At 28.2% G+C, this 24,468-nt stretch overlaps 1 protein-coding gene across 6 annotated transcripts in view; it reads left to right on the top strand.

The window, feature by feature from the left end:
* The window catches only part of LOC129916171 (trichoplein keratin filament-binding protein), a 228,060-nt gene that overhangs the window by 175,696 nt on the left and 27,896 nt on the right, over positions 1–24,468 (top strand). The window contains exon 1 of one of the 6 annotated variants that reach the window (XM_055995985.1): positions 23,833–23,873. The exons of the other annotated variants lie outside the window; for them this stretch is intronic. Coding sequence (XP_055851960.1) covers positions 23,848–23,873 — 26 coding nt within the window. The 5' untranslated portion in view covers positions 23,833–23,847. Of the gene's footprint in view, positions 1–23,832; positions 23,874–24,468 lie in introns of those variants that run through there. 6 annotated transcript variants of the gene reach the window in all.

Raw genomic sequence — 24,468 nt, 5'->3', positions numbered from 1 at the left:
TTTTGTATATATGTATGTTGAATTTTGGTTTCACAGATCCTTTTATTTAACTGTCAAACTCCTAATACTATCGTACCTATTAGAATTTATTTATTTATTTTTTCAACTAAACATATTTTTTATATTAATTTAACAAGTCGGTTTTTTTTTTAATTTTATAAATGCATTTTTGTAGAGCGTTAAATTTCATATAATAAAATGATTAAATCTAGCCTTTTTGATAAACCATTAAAAATTTATAAAATTCCAAACTCAAAAACACAATCTTTCCCATGTATCATATCGTCGCCGTGCGTCGGTCTCATGAGAAAACCTCGTAACTCCCAAAATCAAAATTTTACAGGAGAGACTAAAGAGTAAACAAACAACAGAATAGTTGGGAAGAAACGCGCTGTGCTAAATATGAATTTAAGTCTATTTAGAGTTTTCGGAATGACCCCAAATTTTCTGGGTTGCTCCGCTGACATATTTTCTAAAGAATGGCATTCAAAAGTCATTTTTGAAAAAAAGTGGAGTTACGAGGTTTTTTTATGAGACCGACGATATGGGAAATAGAAATTTTTCGATGCGGCAGCACTTAATATTAATATTAAAGGCTGAAACTTTTACAGGATTTTTTTTTCGTCATTTCCAACAATATTTCCCATATATGTAACTATGAACGAAAAAAAAAAATAATTTTTTTTTAAATCAGTCTACTGTAGGTATTAAGCTATGATTACACGGTCAACGAAATGGGTCAACGCGTTGACTCTCTGACGTAAAAATGACGTCACAATCTGTCCCAAGAGTGTCACGTCGTGTGATCGTCAACGAAAACTGCTGTCATTGCATTGACGGGTACGATGACACTCGCGTTGACACACATTTTTGGGTCAACGCATTGACTATTTTCGATGACCGTGTAATCTCTCTGTCATTGATATTGGGACGCGTTGACAGGGTTTTAGGACTGGGTGTCATCGCAATGACCCTGTCCCAGCGTTGACGCGGCAGAATTTAATACCGTGTCATCGTTTCAGATTGACATTGTTTTTTGTATAGAAATGTGATGAAAGTTGGATGGGGAAAATATTTTGTAGGGCGATTTTTTTAATGGAGTACCGTTTTGGAGGGAGGGCGGTTCTCATTTCACCTTTTTGTTATTTTTTTTACAAAAAAAAAAACTTTTCGGTATGGCCATGGCATCCATGTTGGATGCAAAAAATTTTTTTTTTGCAAAAAACCATTTGTATATTCCAAACTACATTTTAATACCATAACCATTAACAATGAGTGCGGCGTTCCTATGCTATAAGCGTTTGAAGGTGGCCATTAGGGCGGAGTGAAACTGCACTTTTTTTTCTTTTTTTTTTTTTTCTTCTTCTACATACCAGGGACGGGTGCCATTAGTCATTAAAATAGAGCATACCAAATCTCAGCCCGATCAAAAAATATCTTGAGGGTTCACAACACCCTTGAAAATTTACATGCTTTTTGGAAGTAATGTACTTTGAGCAATTTTCAAAAGAGATGGAGCAGTGTGTTCGGTCGAGACAAGAAAAAAATCGTATGGGAGGAGGGTCTATTCCCCTTCGTTTAGCGGGGAGGGGCAATTTAAAAAAGAAATTATTTAATTTGAAACAAAAAAATATTAAAAATCAACGGTTATACTTACAATAACGTGCTATACCTTTTTGTAAAGCCTAAAACCTCGTCTTTTACAAAAATGTTTAATATGGCCTTTTTCTGGCACAGTTTTTGAAAAATTAATTTTCGAAATCAAAATTTTGAAAAAAAAAATTTCAAACTAATTTTTTTCAAAATTTTATGTAAATAAGTACCACTTAAGTTTTTAAAATTCGATGCTGTTATTTGTTTTTAAAGAAAAACAGAAAAATCTTGTCATTTTCGAGAAATTAACAAAAAACCAAAACTATTTTTGTCTAAGAAATTTCTTTATTTTTTGTTTTTACGTGGCTGGATCATGGGGGTTGGGAGTGCTCGCCGCCCATGGATTCTTGCAGTAAGGGCCTTAAGTCAATAAAATCGCAATTTTTTAATGAAAATTGAACAATAAACAATAATGTACATGTTTTTCAAATCAAAAAAACTGAGTAAAACAAAAAAAAACTCAAAAAACTAGATAAATTAACCTCTATGGTGTTTTCATTTTTTTCAAGTGACTTGTGAACCCTCTAAAACTTCTTTGATCGATCTGAAACTTTTTTGCCGTTATTTAAGTTCCAAATGGCACCCATCCTGGCTATGTAGAACAAAAAATAAGACAACTTTTTTTTTCACTCCACCCTAGTGGCCATATTGATTTTTATTCGATTTTTTTTAAATCAAATGTAGAAACTTTTTTAATTTTTTTTCTAATTTTTCGACAAAACTTTGGTAATTTTACATTTATATTCGTTCAACAATCTTATCAGCAATCATTTAAGACTTTCATCTTAAAAGCGCATTGCGTATATCTCGAAATATTTACATTTCAATGCAACCATGTCAAACTAATTTTTGTTTAATTTTTCTATGAGAACTTTTTTCAAATCTCATTTTCTCCGCTTTTTTTTCAAAATATTTTTCGAAAATTTAAATTTTTGCTTTGTGTCAAACAGTGTGATCAACATAGTTTTGCGAGTCAACGCGTTGACACTGCTAAGTAAACTTCACGTTGACACACCTGCGCGTCAACGTAATTTAGGACGATATTGACGCAATAGTGTCAATCGTGTGATAGTCAATGTTTTAAGCATTGACATTGTGAACGTTGACGGTGAGATGACAGAGAGAATATGGATTTTTTCTTGACGTCAGAGAGTCAACGCGTTGACCGATTTCGTTGACCGTGTAATCATAGCTTTACACTTTAAAATTTTTGAATATAAAAAAAATTCGATATTTCGCGATTTTTATACGTTCAGTATCTTTGAATTCGAGATTTTTTTTTTCAAAAAAAATAATTTGAAGTAGGAATGCAAAATAAGGCTTTCACTACCAACGGAAAACTTTAGGTACTTTTAAGTTCTACTTACAATTACAGTTGAAACTCGATTATCCGGGATTCGATTAACCGGGACGCTCTATTATCCGTGATGAAAATATTTGAAATTTGTTCTTGAAAATAAAGACAACGTATTAATTTAAACTCTGTGATCCGTAATAAACTCTACTATCCGTAATATATGAACAGCACCTAACAAATTCCTTCACTTCAAATCAGTCCAACGCAAAAAGAAGTTACTGGATATGTGTATTATTTTAGTATCTTATTTTTGTTTTCGTTTTTTTTTAATAAGTTTTTTTTATAAATACTTAAAAATATATCATTTTTTGTTTGAGAAAAGAAAGTTCTATTATTCGGGATTTTCGATTATCCGTAATGGGTTCGGTCCCGACCATCCCGGTTAATCGAGTTTCAACTGCATTTTAATTTTAACCAAATGATTTCAATTACATTTGTAATTGTTTCCTTAACACACTTTTTAGTTTCTTTAACACACTTTTTAGACTAATGGAGCATATTTTTATACAATATATTCATAAAGGATGGCCAAAAGTTGATTCCGTATTGGCTATCGGTTTGTGCTCGGTTGTGCTCGGTTGTGCTCTATATGTTTGTCATACAAAGTAGTCATCACAATTATTGCAGGTTAATTTGTAAACTCCGGAGCTTGTTTTGTGATATTGATGTGTTTTTACTTAATATATGTTTTTTTTTTGTTTATTTCCTTTTTTTTGTTTTGCGTGTAGTTTGTCGATTATTGTTGTATTAAACCCATATATGCATGAATAATGTTTTTAATATTAATTGTGTTGATTTCGTTGTGGTTTTCTTTATTGTTGATGGGTGTGTTGATCATTTCATTGTCGAAGAACGTTGTAGCTTGAATGCTTCCATTTTTTGGAAGTGTAGGTGGTTTAAATCATTATATAGATTGTGATGATGCCTGTCGTGGTATGTTTTCTATGAATTTTTAATTTGAGTTTGATGTTGTTTTTTATGATGCATAGTTCTAAGAAATTTATGGTATTCCAATTTCCGCTCTGACTTTGATTTTAATGTTTGTTGTTGTGGGTAAAGAGTTGATAGAATTTATTCATTTTCATAGGAATTAAGATATTGTGTCTGCAATTAATCCGCTTCAGAGAAATACCATAGCTTATCCTTCTTTATACATGTATTTTGTATTATGTGAACTTACAAGCAAAAGCATAGAATCGCTCTCTTGTTTCATTGTTCAGACAGTAATTGCTCTCGATGAGATTGAGATATCAATATCTACATTTATTGTAAAATGCTAATGAAGCTTAAAATCAAGCATAAAGTAATCTTAGAACATCTAACACAAAACTGCGTGAAATTCGGAGTAGCTGAAAAATTTTAACATTTAAGACAAAATCAAGTGCAATTTATTAGTTTAGTATTTTGTTTAGACCACTTCCACCCCAAACAGATGAAACTTATGAGGGTTGTAAAAAATCACTGTATTATGTATGCAATTGCTCTCCATTACAAATTAAAAAAGAATATATTTTTTGCAAAAAAAAAAATTTCCATTGAAATAAAAATGTTTAGGTATTGTAACTGAAAAATATTTGCATTAAAAAAAATTGTATTGCAACTGAAAATATTTTGCATTAAAAAAAAAAAAATTATTGCAAATAAAAAATTTTCTACTTTGAAAAAAAAAATCAATGCAAAATGTGTGCATTAAATATTTTTTTTTTTTGAATATTTGTCGAAATTCTTACAATTTTGACTATTTGACCACATATTAGCTATTTCAACAATAACATTGAACCTAATGTATGGTCAGATAATGCATGGTAGATGTTGATTAGTGATATCTACAAAATGGCATACCAATTTTATTTTAAAACTTTTTTTCCAAAAAATTATTTATAAAAAATTAGTTTTTTAAAAAACGGCTCTAATGATTTTTAAAATTTTTTTTCAAAAAATGCATCTTAATATATCAATTAAAACTGCATACTTGTTTTGGAGGGCAATTTGATTTCAGATTTTGTTTTATTTTTTTTTTAACGAATTTTATGTTTTTTTTTTAATTAATTTTTTTTTTTAACCTAATAGTACCTTCATTTTCTAAATTTCTATATAAAAAGTCCAAAAATTTAACCATCTTGAGCTCTAAGAGCAAGTTCGTGCGACCCAGTCGTGCATTTTATTTTTATTTGCAATAAATATTTTTTTTTTTTATTTCAAATGCATTTTTTTTTTACTTGACATTTTTGAAACCGTGGTTTAAACACAAGGCTCCGTGAAGCCACTTCAAAAATTTTGAATCAAATTAGTCTAATTAGCTTGTCCGCCCAAAATTTTTCCTTAAAAAAAAATTAGAGCAAACTTAGAAATTTTCAGTACAAAATTTGTTCGTTGAATAATCTAATTCAAATTTTAAGCTTTTTTTAGCAGAATTCCAACAAAAAATAAGGATTTTTCTCTACATTTTTTTTGAAGGGTGGAACAACGAAAATTTTTAATGGACAAAAGGTGGTCAAATGAATTGGCCTAGTTAAAAAAAATTGGGGTCGCAGTTTTGGCTTTACGGAACTGAAAAAGAACTCATTTCCCGATTTAAATGTTTTTTTTAAATTATTTATTAAATAATTAAAAGAAACCGTTAAATTTTGTATTAATTTTAAGAATATTCAAAAAACAATTTATTTCAAACAAAAAAATAAAACATTTCGCTGATTCATCTAAAATCTATTAATAAATCAGTAAAATCTTGAAATAAAAATATTTCCTGTTTTATATCTGTAAGAATAATTAGCACTAAAAAAAGGGTATATCAAAATTCACTTTAATTTTTTCTTTAACATCACGATTGTTGTTTTCCGCGGAATTTTACTTTGCTCAACTTTTTAAAAGTATTATCGTTCCCCCTCCAAAAACATTTACTTTATATAAACTTTCTCTGGAAATTCATGCAGCTTTTCAATTTATAAGCTCCAACACCTGACGTTTAATCTTGTTTTGGCGACGCAATTATGAATTCACACCGCGAAAACTCCATTGTAAACAGCAAACTTATATCTACCAGATATCTTCGCACAAATCTAAATCAATTTGACATCCTAACAATCGATAGAGCCAAAACCACGTATATTGGATTTTATTAAATTTAGGAGACTTAGTTAAACACCCCTTCCATAATAAGGAAACAAAATTCCTGCCTATAACATGGCAAAAAATAAATAAAAAAAAAGTTGTCTGTGTATGTGTCCTGTATTAATTCTCCTTCAGCGTTCGCAGCATCTCGCACTCCTGTCAATCATCCCATTATTTTCTGCAGTAGTTAAACAGTATTACGTAGATAAGCAAATGCCAATCACCGCTTCGAAAAATGTTATCTGCCACGTACAAACCTCTTCGGGAGCCTATGACAACCCTATATATTAGGTAGGTAGAGTAACGTCGTCGCAGCTCTACACATTAAGGATATGAAAACGAAATTTCCCCAAAAATAAATAAACTCCTTATATCTCTGATATCATTTAATTAGACGTTACTGCCATGAGCTGTTCGATTCCAAAGAAGGACGACGACGATATGTGTTTTTGTGTGAAAATAAGAAAAAAAAAAAATTATAACGCACCATATAGAATGAGATGATGTTTCTAACAAAGTCTTCAATGTCTGAGCTAATGGTGATGTAGGTACTGAAATGAAACCAAAAACCTTATCAAAAATTAATTCATTTTTGTTGTTTTTTTTTTGCGTTAGCTTATTGTTACTGCTCTTTGTCATAGCTGTCTTTATCTAATTGGCAGATCAGGAGTAAATTTTGTTTGTGTGACAGAAACGTCGATGAAATTATAAAAGAATTCTGTAATAAATCCTTCGACTGTCAATATGCAGTAAATAAAGTGTTGAAAAAAAAATAAAGGCACAAAAAAGGTGGAAAGGTGATTAGGACATGACAGTAAAAAAAAGGTCTTCGAAAAGATACATAACCTTTTACTTTTATTACATTTTCCATATAAATACAAGTCAGTTGGAAAAATAATGAGGAATGATATCGATCTAAGTTATAAATCAAAACGATTTGACAGAAGTCAAATCACTCTTCGTAAAGGACCATTAAAAGGCAAAAAAATGTAAAATTATAAAAATAGAAATGTGTCTTTTGATTTTTTTTGTTGTTGTTTTGACCGTCTATAGTATTTATTTTTCCATGATATTGAAAAACAAAAAAAAAAAAAAACTAAGTAACCCATCTTATTACATGTTAAGAAAATGTGCAGTGTATAAATGGAAATGGTTTGGGTACCACATATCAGTGTAATGTTACCCTTAACACACACAAAATAAATTTCATTTCACGTAGATTCGATTAAAGTTGTTAAACAACTGTAAAGAGATGTTAAGTCAAATCTCAACTATAAAACTAAATACAAAAATTTTTAATTTTTTGCATTTGCTCTCCATTACAAATTAAAAAAAAAATATTTATTGCAATAAAGAAATTTCCATTGAAAAAAAAATATTTACTGTAACCGAAAAATAATTGCATTAAAAAATAAAATGCACGACTGGGTCGCACGAACTTGCTCTTAGAGTTAAAGTTGCTTAAATTTTTAAGACTTTTTATATAGAAATTTGGAAAAAAAACAAAATTCGTTTTTGAAAAAAAAATAAAATAAAATCTGAAATTTAATTGCCCTCCAAAACAAGTATGCAGTTTTGATTGATATATTAACATGCATTTTTAGAAAAAAAAATTTCAAAATCGTTAGAGCCGTTTTTTAAAAAACTAATTTTTTATAAATATTTTTTTGGAAAAAAAGTTTTAAAATAAAATTAGTATGCTGTTTGGTAGAAATACTAATCAACATCTAAAAACAAAATTTCAAAAAAGTTCAATGTCCCGTTTTCGAAAATTTGATTTTTCAAAAAAAAATTTTCAAATTCCAAAAATTATTTTTTTCAAAATTTTATTTTTGGCTTATATTTAAATTATATAAATGCTTCTTCACAAAAAGTTTCGTTGAAATCGAATAAGCAGTTTCGGAGATAATCGGATTTGAAAAAAACGGTTCTATGGCAGGTACCGTTAATAATGATTTTCAAAAAAAATTTTTCTATTGAAAGATAGACTTTAGCTTAAAACTAACATTTGAATTTTTTAAACAAAATCGTTAGAGCCGTTTTCGAGATATTTCAATTTTACTAAAATCGGTATATGACAAGTACCGTTATTTTTGGTCCAAAAAAATTAATTCCAAAAACCCCTCTGGAGAGTCGCCAAATAACGCTACATACCAAGTTTGACATTAATCGGTCCATCCGCTGTAGCTCCTTATACAGACAGACAGACAGACTGACAGACAGACAGACAGACTGACAGACTGACAGACTGACAGACTGACAGACTGACAGACTGACAGACTGACAGACTGACAGACTGACAGACTGACAGACTGACAGACTGACAGACTGACAGACTGACAGACTGACAGACTGACAGACTGACAGACTGACAGACTGACAGACTGACAGACTGACAGACTGACAGACTGACAGACTGACAGACTGACAGACTGACAGACTGACAGACTGACAGACTGACAGACTGACAGACTGACAGACAGACAGACAGACAGACAGACAGACAGACAGACAGACGGACTTCCGGGACCCACTTTTTTGGCATTGTCTACCATCGTAATGTCATGGAAAAATGTTATCTCAACTTTTTTTTTTTGTACGAATGCATAACTTGATATATAGTACCTATATCGCAAGTAAAAATGTTTTATTGCAATTGAAAAATATTTGCAAAATGTGTGCTTTAAATATTTTTTTTCGAATTCATATATTTTTTAGTTGCAATAAAATATTTTTTTCAATGCAAATGTTTTTCAGTTGCAATAAATATTTTTTTTTAATGTTATTTTTTTTTATTTGCAATAATTTTTTTTTTTAATTTCAAATGCAATTTTTTTAATTGATATTTTTACAACCCTGGTCTGGAATTGATGCTTTTTACCTATAATGTTTAAAATTTTAAATAAACAAAACTTGACATTTAACCGTTAAAACCTAAAATCATTTTTCCAAAACGATTCATTGAAAAAATAAATGATCATTTTTTTCAGGTGAAGTCTGGCTTTTGGTGAAAAATGTTTTTTTTTTTTTTGTACAAATCGTTTTTCGTGGTACTTCCTCTAGTAGAACCTTACATAGGGTAAGCGGGGGTATATTTGACACCGGGGCACATTTGACTTTGCGTTTTTCGGTATGATCGTGCCCTTAATTAACAATAGTTTGGGTGAAGAAAGAAGCTTAGTTTGATTTAAAGAAATTTTGCCCCGGTCCCGGCGCACTTTTGACAAAATGACTTTTTTTAGAAAACATTATTTTTTTAAATGTTGTAATATGGTAAAACAAAAAAATTTACTGTTAGTATAATCTTGAATAGTCAATAAATCAAATACAAAACAAAACATTGGAAAAAATTAACAGTTTTCGAAAATACAGACCTTTAAAAACTAAGTGTCAAATGTACCCCCTTCTCCCGTAATTACCAACTTAAGTTGTCGGTCACTCGTCCTGCTCTATCATACGAAGCAAACAAGGCTTAAGCTCCAAAAATCGAGTTAAAGGCATATTTGTCATCCTAAAACCAAGCCTCAATTCCAAGTGACTAAAAATAGTCAATGAAGATGAGCACAACAATATTACTCCGCTGCATTCCTAAATAGAAAAATGCATTTATTTCTAACTCTAAGAATAAAAATAAACGAAATTCAAATTTATTTGGGAAGCTTGAGCACTTTATTATTAATATCGTGTACACAGAGAAAAATATGACCTTAAGAAATGAAACGCTATTAGATGATCGGGTGGGTCCCCGTGGAAATAGCTTTATTTCCAGCCTATGAACTTTTTGGTAACACATACAAGTTGTTGTTGTTCATTCAAAACCTTCTACATTTTGTTTATTGAAATGAATGCATTCTAACCGAAACATCTCATTGCTCATCATTACAAAAAAAAAGTGAAAGTTTGAACTTAAAAAATGCTCTTGGTATTGAAATTTTCAAAACTCAAAAATATTTTCTTCAAATATTTTTGCATTTAACAAAATTCCAGCTTATCTAAAATATAAAAATTTAAGTTAAAAAAAAAACACTTTTTGTTGAAATAATAAAAAACAAATTTTTTTTTCATTTTCTCAATTTTTTTGAGGTAATGTAAAAATCTATCCAAATAAAAGTTATATATGTTTTAATTATCTACAATTTTCATGTAAAACCTTTTTTTTTTCAGAAATCGTTTAAAAATCCGTTTTTTCAACCCCTCCCGCCTCAGGTAAGTTGTTAACAGCATTCTTAATATTCTTAATAAACCTTAAAACTAGCAGAAAAAAAAAGTTAGGGTGTTAGGAAATTTTAGGATAAATTGCATATGAAAGGAAAAAAATAAATTACCCACAAACAAATTGTGGAAATGTGGTTAGTTTGCGAAAAAGTGGGGTTGGTGTCAAAAATCGATTTTTGTCAAAAGAAGACTTATCGAAAAAAGCATTGGGGACATTATTATAAACCATTAAAAAATAGAGACAAATTTTTACGTACTTCAATTACAAGAGTTGCTAACTTGGCAATTACAATGATTTTCATCATGTAGGGGAGTTCCATTTTTTATTATTAATTTATTCTATTAGATTCAAACATATTTTTAATGTATTTGATCTGGGCAATTCAAACAACTTGATAATTTTTTTTCTGTTTAACTTTTCAATACAAAATCCCCCATAAAATGCATAATTTAAATTAAGCTTTATTAGTGATTCCCCTAAAATTATTATTGTCATAGTGTCATTATTTTAATCAAAACAAGAATTAGCACATTTACTTAGTTGTACATTTCAAAGAATGATAATACAAATTTGTTTGTAAATTAAGCTTTAGTGGATTAACTAAGCTCAAAAAATGGCAATATTAGGGAACCCGGCCGAACAGCTCTGATTTTGATGATCTTTTTTTCAAACGTCGGTAACTTAAAATACTTTAAAGTCTGTAGGTTAAAAATTGCAGCTGTTGCCGTTTTGATTTTTTTAAATTGAAGATTTTTGTGGATAAAAAATTTTGAAAAATTACTAATGCCAGAACATCTAGAACAAAAAAGCTATAGAAACTTATTCATATTTGTAAAATTAAGTAAATGAAAGAAAGGGTTTTCGAAAAAATGGTAATTTAACTCAGATTTTTGAAATAAAACATTATTGAAAAAATTTTAACATGTCCTTTTTAAAAAATTTTCGTTATATAAAATGCATTTATTTTTCAAATTTTTTTGGCCACATTTATTATGATTTGAAATTATAAAAGGAAATGTCAACATGTATTACAGTTTATGAAAAAAATTAAAAAGTATTTCATTTTCAAAGAACTTTTTTTAATATAAATTTGGAAAAAAAAAAATTCAACATATTTTTTTTTAAGTTCAACATTTAAATATAAGGTAAGTTTTTTTTTTCATTCAATAGCATTTATTGTTGAAAGTTAAATAGCAAAAGTTTAAAGTTCTTATTTGCCTAGTAGACCAGTGCCGAAGCCTTCAAAAACATTAAAAAGTAAGAAAAAATCATAGTAGGATGAAACCCATTGGAAAAGGAGGTGAATATGATAAAAATTAAAGGAAAAATTAATTACGGCCGAGTTCGGGAAGTGGCCACCCACTTCCCGAACTCGGCCGTAATTAATTTTTCAACCCACGTTGAGTTTTTAATGGTAAAAAATGGTATATCTCGATTTCCGTGCAAAACTACAAGTTCTATGGAAAAAAGTTGTATGGCAAAATTGTAGGTAATAAAAAGATCTACAACTAACGTTTTAACAATTTTTTCACATAACCTCAAAATTTATATGAAAAATTAAAAAAACCGAGTTTTTGGTTTTTTTTATTTTTATCTTTTTCAAAAAGATGTTTTTTTCTACGAAATTTGGTGAAAACCTACCTTATTATGTCTCAAATACACAGTAATTTATTTGATTTAAAGTATTAATTTTTTAACCTTATTTTGACTTAATATCAAAAAAACACCCTAATTTTCAATCGAAAATTCACGTGTCAAAATATCAGTTTTTTTCAAAAAATCGGTGGGTAATTTGTTCGTTAAAATCTCTTCTTTCTGATGGTGTAAACATAAATTTACATTAGTATACGATAGTACATATTCTCGGAAAATGCAAAAAATGAAAAAAGCTTAAATTCGAAAAATTTTTTTTATCATTATTAACAATTTTGGCCTATTTATTAAAATTTAAACTTTAACTACTCAAAAACCAATAGATTTATCAATGTAACATAAAATCTACACGTCAATTTTCGATTGAAAATTAGGGTGTTTTTTTGATATTAAGTCAAAATAAGGTTAAAAAATTAATATTTTAAATCAAATAAATTACTGTGTATTTGAGACATAATAAGGTAGGTTTTCACCAAATTTCGTAGAAAAAAACATCTTTTTAAAAAAGATAAAAATAAAAATAACCAAAAACTCGGTTTTTTTAATTTTTCATATAAATTTTGAGGTTATGTGAAAAAATTGTCAAAACGTAAGTTATAGATCTTTTTATAACCTACAATTTTGCCATACAACTTTTTTCCATAGAACTTGTAGTTTTGCCGGAATTCGAGATATACCATTTTTTACCATTAAAAACTCAACCCACCCACTTCCCGAACTCGGCTCGCCCGTAATTTATTTTTCCTTTAATTTTTATCATATTCACCTCCTTTTCCAATGGGTTTCATCCTACTATGATTTTTTTTTTGGTTTCAAAAATTATCGACCCTGGTCTATAGTCTTTGAGAAAAACAATTATTTAAAATTCAGTTTTTTATCAAAAAAAATTCAATGAACTTGAAGGAATTTTTAATTTTTTTTCAAAACGGTAATAAATATTACCTTTTCCTCTTCGGAATTCATCTGATAATTATGGCCAAAAATTTTTCAAAAAAAAAAAATTCATATTTTATTACGGAAAAGTTTGAAAATAAGTCATTTAAAAATTTTGTACATATATCGTTTTTTTTTTTTCAAATGGTTGAGGACCATTCTTTCAAAAACTCTTGATTAAATTTAGTGGATTTAAATTTTACAGATAGAAATGAAATTCTGGCTTTTTAAAAACGTGTATGCAAATATTGTAGGTGTTGCCGTTGTGTTCAAAATATTTTTTTTTTGTGTCAGTTTGTAAGAAAATTTCATTTATCGCTTAAACTAGGGAAGACTGTTTTTTACTTCCATATATTTTTTTTCCTTAAATTACCTGGAGATATAATATAATTTATTTTATGAAATTTAAAAAATGGTTTTGTTAAAAAAAATTTAATTTTAATTTAAAAAAAAAACAATACGGCAACATCGGCAATTTTTAACCTTAAGACTTTAAAGTATTTTTAGTTACCGACATTTGAAAATTATTTGCTTTAGTTACTCCACTACTTGAGGGTAAAGATTTTCGTAGATGATAGGCACGTTATCAGAGTTCAATATTGCTATAAGCATTAAATCTTTGAAACTGACATGCTTTTAAGGACAAAAACGTTTCTTTTTTTCTTTCTTTGTAGATTTTATGATTAAGCTAAAATGTTATGCCATATGTATGTATGTGTGTATGACTAAAAACCATTTCAGAAAGTCGAAAGCAAGAATGTGAACTTCCAATCAAAACTTTTAAATAACCCTTTTAATACTTGGGTACAATGTCTACCTTTCCTCTTTTTTAACAAATTCACAGGCTGCCTAAAAAATTAAGTCTTTGACAGGTTTGTCGTTTCATTTCATAGCAGTTGAGTTTTTTTTTTGAAAGCAATTAAATTAAAATGATTCCTGCTGACGCATCCTTTCTGTCCCTGAAATGAAATTAAAAGGTTCCTTCACTTCTTTTCTGTGAATCCTTTGGACATCGATTCTCGGTTTATTTGAAGATGTTTTTTAAAAGAGTGTTGGCACTATTGTAACACCCTTACAAATCTCAAGTTTTTTTTTTTACAACAGAAGGTGTTTTATTGTAAATTTTGTCTAGTTCATGGGATTTTACGACTTCATACTACCTACTGATGGATTGTGAGAGATTTGACAACTTCTTTTTTAATTTAAATTTCTTTCCGGAATGAATTAAGCTTTTGTATAGAATGGGACAGGTGTGAAATTTTATTTATTTTTTTTTAGGATACCAGGAATGTTTGTTGAAGGCAAGATTTTCTTCTAATATTATATTGAATAGAATATAAATATGTTATTTTCTTGCCATGAATATGCGTAGGTATACCTAGGTAGGAAAGGAAACCATACCAAGTATGCATGCATTTGTAAAAATATTAAATTCACCCTTGCTCTGATTTTCGCTTCGAATTGAAGTCGGAAAAAAGAAAAAAGGGTTCTAAATTTCGTAAGAATTTGCCCTCAAGTTATACCAACATTCAAACCAGATTTTCGGTAAAATTCAGCTGTCAGTAATATTGACACTACAGATGAATTGATAAGAAATATAAATTTAAAAACAAGACAAGATAACTACTCATTTTAATTTTACTTGGAACTGGTTTCAATTTTTTTTGTTGTGTTTTTTTAATATTCAGTAGTTACTCACTTTTTATTCTATTCGCAAAACAAAAACAAACTACACAAACCTACAAAAGTAATTTTTTGTTTTCGAATAAAATCAAATGCACGACTTGGTCGCACGAACTTGCTATTGAAATTCAAGTTGCTAAAATTTTTAAGACTTTTTATATAATTATATTTCCACACAAAATTGGACTATATTTTAGATTTTTTGCAATATTTTTCTTTTGTTGGATAAATTATAAAATTTTTTTCTTAAAATATTACAAGGATTATATCATCACTTGTGTTTGCTAAAAATTTGTTAAATATTTTGTATTTATAGTAGAGTAACTAAAGCAAATTATTATTTTTTAAAATTAAATTTTTTTTTAACAAAACCATTTTGTTTGCTTAAATTTCATAAAACAAATGATAGCAAAAGATTCTCTAGGTAATTTAAGGAAAATATATAAAAGGCAGTAAGGGACAATCTTCCATCGTTCAAGCGATAAATGCAATTTTCTAACATTCTGACCTCAATCACAAAAAAAATATTTTGAAAACAACGGCAACACCTACAATATTTTAAGATACATTTTTAAAAAGCCAGAAGCTCATTCTTATCTCTTGAATTTAAATCCACTAAATTTGATCAAGACTTTTTGAAAAAATGGTCCTCAAACTCAGAATTAAAAAAAAAAAAAATGTTATTAGAAAAATTTAAAATGACTTTTTTCCAAACTTTTTCTAATAAAATATGAATTTATTTAAAAAAAATGTTTGGCCATAAATATTATCAGTTGAATTTCAAAGCAAAAAAGGTAAAATACATCACACTTTTGAAAAAAAAATGAAAAATTACTTCAATTTCAATGGTTTTTTTTTATTAAAACTGAATTTTTGCATTGAAATAATTAATTTTCTCAAAGACTGTGGTAAATAGGAACTTTAAATTTTTGCTATTTAACTTTCAACAATAAGGGTTATTAAATGAATAAAAAATAATTTTATGTTTAGATGTTGAATTTAAAAAAAAAAAAATAAGTTACATTTTTTTTCAAAACTTTTGTTAAAAAAAGTTCTTTGAAAATAAAATACTTTTTAATTTTTTTCATAAACCGTAATACATATTGACATTTCCTTTTATAATTTGAAATCATAATAAATGCGTCCAAAAAAATTTGAAAATAAATGCATTTTATATTACGACCAAGTTTAAAAAACGACATGTTAAAATTTTTTCAATAATTTTTTTTTTTCAAAAATCTGAGTTCAATTACCATTCTTTCAAAAGCCGTTCATTCAATTAACTTAATTTTAATTTTACATATATGAATAAGCTTCTAGCTTTTAAAAAATGTATATTTGAATATTGTAGGTGTTGCCGTTGTGTTCAAATATTTTTTTTTGTGTTTGAAGTCAATTAATAAGAAAATTGCATCTATTGCTTGAACTATGGAAGATTGTCCCTCACTCCCATATATTTTTTTTCCTTGAATTTCCTAGACAATCTTTTGGCATCAGTTAATTTATGAAATTTAAGAAAAATTTTTGAAAAAAAATTGTTTTTGTTCACAAAAATCTTCAATTAAATTTAAAAAATCAAAACGGCAACACCGGCAATTTTTAATCTATAGACTTTAAAGTTTTTTTAATTACCGACGTTTGAAAAAAAAGATCATCAAAATCTAAGCTGTTCCGCCGGGTTCCCTAATATTGCCAATTTTTGAGCTTTAGTTACTCCACTATTATAGTAAGAAAAAAATAACATTTTGTAAACAAAGTAGGATGTTTCTAATTATTTTGCCACCACTGTATACTCACAAAAATTGCATTAAATCGAAAATTGTAAGGATTTGGGATAGACAAGTTACCAAATTTTGAGAGCCCTTCAGTTCCCCCATCAACTTATTTCGTTTGATCCATTACTTTTAGGACACCCTGTATATTAAATCGTTTACACCGCAACGTACCACTTTAACAGTGAGGTCTTCAATAAAGATTAATAAAGAGAATATATTTATCAAATGTTTTTCGAAGCAATCATCATAGTTTTATGTACGAGTATATCCTACATGCTAATAAATATGTAGAACTAAAAAATTTTTATCTATTTTCGTCGTTTTTTTTAATAAAGAGTTTGAGCTCTCATCCTTTCTATCTGCATATATATGTAAAATAGGTTAACATAGGTGCTCACTGCCCAGCTCATACGAAAGAAAAATCGTTATAATGAAAGAATGGAATCGTTTCTTGTATTTATGAAGATTCTCTTATATTTATTTTCGAAAAAGGATATTTCTGTTTCATCTACTGATGACTCCCACAAACCACAATCTCCTTTTCACAGAAAAATATTTTTTTATCATCACGACACTCGATGCAGAAAATAAAGCAAATTGTTCGATGAATAATATTGATCTGAAAATATTTCATGAAATTCCTTCCAGGCTATCGACTGCTTCTTTTGCGCCTTAACAATAAATTTATTCGAATTTTTCTGCCTGCGTATTTGACAAAATAAATGATCAATCATTGGGGTATTCTTTTCGTCAGTTTTATGCATGCGTGGTAATTTTCTTATTGTTTATATGTCTCTAGTGCGTTTTTTTGACAGTTGATTGATTGATTTTTATTTGAGATATCTATCAAACAAGCAGTGGGTAATATATAGCTCCTTTAAAACAATAAACAACATGACAAGTCGTGTTTTCAAACCTCATAAGGCATCATAAGGAAGTGACTATGAAGATCTTAAATGAAAACAATTTTACATTATAGATATATAGACCTTAATGCTTGTTAAGCACTTTAGAAATAATTAGGATATCTGTGTACCCCGACAAAATGAAGTTTGTGTTAATATGTTCGCTAAAGCATGAGCAACAAGTAAGTTGAGAATATTAAGTTGCTGTAAGCTGTAAGTGTTCATTTCCAATTTTCAGGATACAAACCTTTTTGTTTTCACCTGTTTAAACACAAGCCTTGCCTTATAGGTAGTTTCTCGCATAGAACATGTTTTAGCTTAAGAACACATCAAGTAAACTCGATGCCCTTTGGAACGGTGTATTCATGTTCAACACTGGTTGAAGATATCTCTTTATCTTGGTACCTACATACTTTGAACAAAGTTGTTTCTTATTAAGGTGTGAAAATCGAACACTTGCTTCTTCGCAGTTAATTGATTTTGAACAAAGAGGGAGAAAAGAAAAGAAGTTCGTTATATGTACCTGATTTATTCGCAGCGTGATTTTTTCTATTGTGAGTTGCGAAATGAAATAATGAAAGTTTGGAGACAGACTGATATTGCAGTCTTAAAAAAATCGTAGAAAAATCAGTCTAAAGATGTGTGAAGCTTAACCAACAGCATTACTAAAAACAATAATTATTTCATCATAAACAGTACAGGGAAAATAGGCATTTAAAAATATAAAAATTGTTACACTCATGAAACTTGGCAAAAAGTTTGCTTTTGGGATAAAAACCAAGGATAAAAAAGTCTATAAAAAAAGTTGAGTGGTAGGGTGTTTTTTCGCTGATAAGAGGGAGGGGGGGAAGGTCAAAAATATAGTGAACAAAATTGTTTGTGCGGGATATCATCAAATGACCCATGTTTTTAAGGTATTTTTTGATGCTGAATCTAATGATATAAAAATAAAGTCAATACGATTGCTCTAAGAATTGCCCATTAAAAACAAGGGTGCTTGTTTTTTGACCTCAACTTCTTAAAAATATATTTTGGTGAAATGCTTGTTTTTTTTAGGTTGTATTTTATTTTTCATGCTATTTCATATGCTTTTTTTTAATAAAACATGGTTGCTTTAATAAACCTAAAAAAACATGCATGCCCTGACTAATGGTCCTAGAAAAATGATTTATACCTTTTTGAAAACTTTGTTTAATGTAGACAAGAACCTCATCAAAAAATTTTGAAGTAAGTCTATATCTAAAAAAATGGCCTCATGAGTCAACACATACCCGTTTCAAATTATAAAAAACTTTAACTCTCTTGCGGCTTCATCTAGTGTAAAAATAAAAATATAAAAAATTAGAGGATTTTTTTTTATTATTAAGAAACAGTTTTTGCACTTAGGGACGTAATTCTCGAAAAAAAACCTACATAAATAACGAACGCCCTGTACTGTACATAACGGTATTTCCTTGTTTCAATAAGTAAAATCGTTTTTTGCTTATCAGAATGTCATTTAATTTATGTACGCTACTAACAGTATTGTAACTGAAAGTGTTACCGTGATTTTTAATAACTTTTTCTGTTTCAATAATTTTATTTACATAACTGCAAGATTAGGTGAAAAATAGACCCCCTTTTTATTGATTTCTGTCTTGTTTCAAACCAAATTACGCGCTCTTGGTTGTTATAGAATATTATGCAAATCACCCTATAATATAGCTAAAAAAAAAAGCGTTACTATTCAACCTTAAGAAAGCTCTAAGAATTCTCTATCAAATTAGTCCTTAAATATATTTGATATTACTCACGCTCATGTATTAGATTTTTATTTTTGTTTGGTACGTAAGAGTCGCTTGTCAAAGTTTAAGACCTTACTCAATCCCTTAAGTGCTTGATTTAAATTTCGTAGTTTTCATATTAATACAGATAAACATTCTTTTCTATAATAAATTCGTCAGTACAAATTACTGTTTTGCTAAGTTCTCCGTCTTGTGTATTTCCTATTTTGTTACATTTATACCTATATAGTTAACGATGACATGAACTTTGTGTTATCTCTTTTTGTATTAATGAAAGATACTATAAAAAGATTGTTGTGTAATATAAAGCAAGTAAAGTATTGAATATTATGTGACATGACACAAAAAAAGGTATTGTATTAACGAAATGAAGGCATTTTTGCTATAAATGTAATCACAGTTTGTAAATACGTTACATATACAGACATAATATAAATGCATAAAATACAGATGAGTCATGAAAAACGTTTATGACTTTATTACAAAAACAAATACACATACCTCTCCTCTACGCGTCAATGTGATTAATTCAAATTTAAGCCATTCGTGTGTGCTTAGCTTTGATTAGAAAATGTAAATAAAGGCTAAAAAAATTCAAAAAAAGCCTCTTAATTGTCTATACTTTAACGATTGTTTTAATATATTGTACAAAATTTGTTATTAAAGGTATACATTACATAAAGTCTGTTCCCAAGCCAAGTTTTCTAAAAGCGCCTATTTTTTTCACTGCTTTTAACTGAGGAAAAAGGAACTCAAAATACAAAAATATCAATTTTAGCCAAATACAAAATTTTTTAAACCATTTCAAAAAATCAATTTTTATTTTATTTTTATTTTTACTAGACAAAAAATCATAAAAACTATCATACTTAGGTATCAATAACTTATAACTAACTTACTGGCTCTATACGGACTTTCTAAGTACATTCTAACAGCTTTCGCACTTAAAATTATTTTAATTATATTTCAAAGATTTTATTTTTCAGTCAGTTAGTACTTATTCCGCAGAAATTAAATTTTTCAAAAGTCAGATATACATAGCTTATTCCTAGAATAAAACATTTAATAGAGGAATAAAACTATCTGCTTCTTTCAGAGACGAATAAAATTTATTTTAAGAAATAATCTCAACAAAAATATTGTGTCAATTGTCAAAGCAGTTTTGAAAGAAATTTTGAAAAATTCAGCGGAACACAAGAGTATAGTACAGGTAAAATAGGCATTTAAAAAAAAATTGTTACACTCATGAAACTTGGCAAAAAGTTTGCTTTTGGGATAAGAACCAAGTACAAAAAAAAGTCTATACAAAATAAAACGCACGACTGGGTCACACGTCTTAAATTTTTAAGACTTTTTATATAGAAAAATGTAGGTACCTTCTATATAAATACAAAAAGAAAAAAAAAATTAAAAAAAAATTAAATTCGTTTTTTAAAAAAAATAAAATAAAATCTGAAATAAATTGCCCTCCAAAACAATTATGCAGTTTTGAGTGATATGTATATTAAGATGCATTTTTAGAAAAAAAATTTTCAAAATCGTTAGAGCCGTTTTTTAAAAAACTAATTTTTTATAAATAATTTTTTGGAAAAAAAGTTTTAAAATAAAATTGGTATGCCATTTTGTAGAAATCACTAATCAACATCTAAACACAAAATTTCAAAAAAAATCAATGTCCCGTTTTCGAAAACTTGACTTTTCAAAAAAAAATTTTCAAATTTTTTTTTTTAAATCCAAAAATTATTTTTTTTTTAAATTTTATTTTGGGCTTATATTAAAATTATATAAATGCTTCTTCACAAAAAGTTTCCTTGAAATCGAATAAGCGTTGGAGCCGTTTTTGAGCAATTTCAATTGTACTAAAATCGGTATATGACAAGTACCGTTATTTTTGGTCAAACAAAATTAATTCCAAAAACCCCTCTGGAGAGTCGCCAAATAATGCTACATACCAAGTTTGACATCAATCGGTCCATTCGTTTAGGCTGTACAGACAGACGTTTACAGACAGACAGACAGACGGACAGACTGACAGACGGCCTTCCGGGACCCACTTTTTTTGCATTCTCTACCATCGTAATGTCATGGAAAAATGCTATCTCCACTTTTTTTTTGTACGAATGCATAACTTGATAAATAGAATATAGTACCTATATCGCAAGTAAAAAATGGATGGAAGGGTGTTTTTTCGCGGTCAAGAGGGAGGGGGTGAAGGTCAAAAATATACTGAAAAAAATTGTTTGATGCTGAATCTAATGACATAAAAATAAAGTCAATACGATTGCTGTAAGAAAAGTTATTGCCGATTAAAAACAAATGTGCTTTTTATTTACTTCAACAGGTAAAATATAACCGAAACCCATGTGAAAAACATACTACACTGATAAAATTCGGGATGAAGGTTTTAAATAAAGCAGAGACAAAGTATGCAAAAAGTTCTTAAAAATATTTTTGGTGAAAGGGTGTTTTTTTGATGGGTTGAGTTATGTGTGAGAAAGGTATCATAACAGCCGACTTAAATTTTATTAATTTTTAAAACTTGGTGAAAAAGTTTTGGTAAGTATACAAAATTTTAACACCAATGAAAATTGGTAAAAATGTTTCATTTATAACAGAAACCAAGAACCCAAATAGTCTATTCAAATATTTTAGGTTAAAGGGTGTTTTTTTTTTTTTTGGGAAATACGGAAAATCCGCGATAAGTCCGATAAAATCAATGGGATAAAGGGTACCCTTACGAAATTTATTAAAAAAGTTGTCTTTTCCATGGAAATTACGAATAAAGTAAAACTATAATTTTTTTCATGTGAAAGGGTGTTTTTTTAGGTGTAGAGAAAATATGGGTATTTTTGAAAAAGTGTGTAATACAAGAGTATATTAGTGTGTAATACTAGAGTAATTGGTACCCCATTGAAATTCAGTAATTATGTTACTTTTAAGATATAAAACAAGTATCTAAAGTGTCTATAAAAATATCATGGTTAAAAGGGTGTTTTTTGAATGAAAATAAAAATGATCTGTCACCCTAATGAAATTTATTGAAAACATAGAATTTGGGATAGAAAGCAGGAGTAAAGAGTTTTCATAAAAAAAATTTAGGTGAAAGGGTGTTTTTTTTTTCGAAGAGACAGTACAATCTGTAATTGGCCCCAAAAAGCCAATAATTCATTTTATTTTTGGTTTTGATGACAAATTAAACGTTTATACTTAAGTTCTTAGACGTTTTACACGAATCATTCAATGTTCTTATCTGATTGTTTATGAGCCTAATAACTTTATTCGTCGAACAGTTAACTGACTGTTTATTAGAAGACTGAAAAATCGGCTCTAAGAATAATACCTATAAAAAAATAGGTAATAAATGTCTATCTGCATGTCTGTAAGTATTTTGAGCTACAGAGAGATCAAACAAATTTCATTTTTTATATAAGGTTTTTCAAGTGGCTGTATATCCCTTAACTGTGGTGGTACTGGAATTAAACAAAAAAAAAAATAAGTTTGAATATGAAGACATTTATAAGGAATTTCTTCAAGATTTAAAAAATTTTTTTTTGCCAAAATTCTTGATTTTTCAAATTTATCTAAAGAATAAAAAAAAAATATGGACCTATAGCCCAACTAAGAAAATAACATTTATTTAATAAAGAAAGGTCACGGAATCAAGAAAGAAATTGAATAGAAAAAATCGTAAGTCCCTGATATTTTTGGGTTATTTATTCAAGATTTCAAAACCTTCCTTAGTTTTTTAAACAATCAGGTGTTGCTGAGATATTGATGGCTTAGATCTTTTTCCAATCAAAGATCGATTTTTCAGCAATAAGTGGTCTTATCGAACTTTAAAAAAAGCAAATCTTGAATGAACAAGTTATCCGATCCATTTAAAGGTTAAGTTGGACATTTTTTATTCCAAGTTCATAGATACAAAAAAAGTACCTATCAAAAAAAATTCGAAAAAAAATGTTTAAGTATTCATTGGGATCGAGTAGAACGCGTTGCCTTAAAATTTGTTTTCATCATAAGATTTGAAAATTGGAAAATTCGAACATTAAATTTTTTTTTTTAAATTCCAGTACGACCATTTTTAAGTTAAATACAGTAACTAAAAAAACGTCAACAAATTTGGAATTTGTTTTTTGAACCCTTAATTTTTTTTCCCCAAGTGTATCTTCTTCAAACCTGGTAATTAACTGTTTGGGAAGATCTTGAATGTAACGAAAATAAAAAAAAAATTGGTTTGAAATATTTGTGAATAATGCTAAAAATGAGATGGTATACTTTTGTGATAAAAAAGGCGATTTTTATAACCATTATTAATAGTACCTACATGCCATAAAGAAGCGTTTTGTTATTTCTGAATATCTCGTTAACGATTAAGCTGATTTCGATGAATATTTTTGTAAAGAAATGCGAAAGTATCCGTTTTATTAAAACTTAACAAAAATTTAAAACTATACATTTTTGGATGAAAAAAAAAACCAAAATTTATTTTTTGAAAATTCAATTTCTTGATGAAATTTTTTTGAAAAAATTTTATTTTGTTTGAAAAATGTTAACAAAAATCTGTCTTTAATGATTCTTTTCTGTTTTCCAAAAAATTTATTTTTTTGAAAAATGTTAACAAAAATCTTTCTCTAACGAATCTTTTTTTTTTGTTTTTTCAAAAATTCTTTTTACTTGCTCTATAAAAAGTCGAGGTTTTAATCAAAAACATTACGTTGATGGAGAAGTTCAAAAAAAAGATTTTCGTCATGCCTTTCGTCGTACATCTAGCGAATTAATGGATTTGCTTCAAACTTGGTACAGGTGATTTTTACGTTTTTTTTATTTTTTTAATATCTCCTTTTTAACGCATATCTCCGATATACGTTTTCGAGGTATTGCAATTTTCTCGAAAACGGCTGAAATGATTTTGATTAAATTTGGTGTAGGTAAAAGTCTTATTGATTATAACAAAATTGCGTTTTTAGTTTGTCCAAAATATTGCGGAGAACGGAAATATGGCTTTGTCGTTTTTTGCAAAAATTTAAATATTTTTAAGGTTCGTATATTTCATCAAAGCATAAGCCAATTTAATTCAAAATTTACAGACAGGTATTTCTTATCATTTTTAAGTGTAAAATGTAAAAAAAAAATTTTAAATTTTTGAAAAAAAAAATTATAAAATTTTAATTTTTTTTTTCTCGAAACTTAACAAAATCATAAATCATTCATCTTTAAGAAATTAATGCATTTTAAATTCCAACCCAGTTTTGCATTTTTACAAAATAGTTGCTTAAACATGGTGGCCAGAATAAGCATTTAGATATGTAGTATTACTTTTTTCTTATGATGCCAACAAGTCAACAATGTTACAGGAATTCAGGAACAATTTCGAAGAAAAAATAGTCTATATTTCAGC

This window comes from Episyrphus balteatus, chromosome 3 (genome assembly GCF_945859705.1).
Source record: "Episyrphus balteatus chromosome 3, idEpiBalt1.1, whole genome shotgun sequence".
Lineage (NCBI taxonomy): Eukaryota > Metazoa > Arthropoda > Insecta > Diptera > Syrphidae > Episyrphus > Episyrphus balteatus.
Note: the sequence above shows the minus strand (reverse complement) of the source record. Positions and strands in the feature narration are given on the sequence as shown.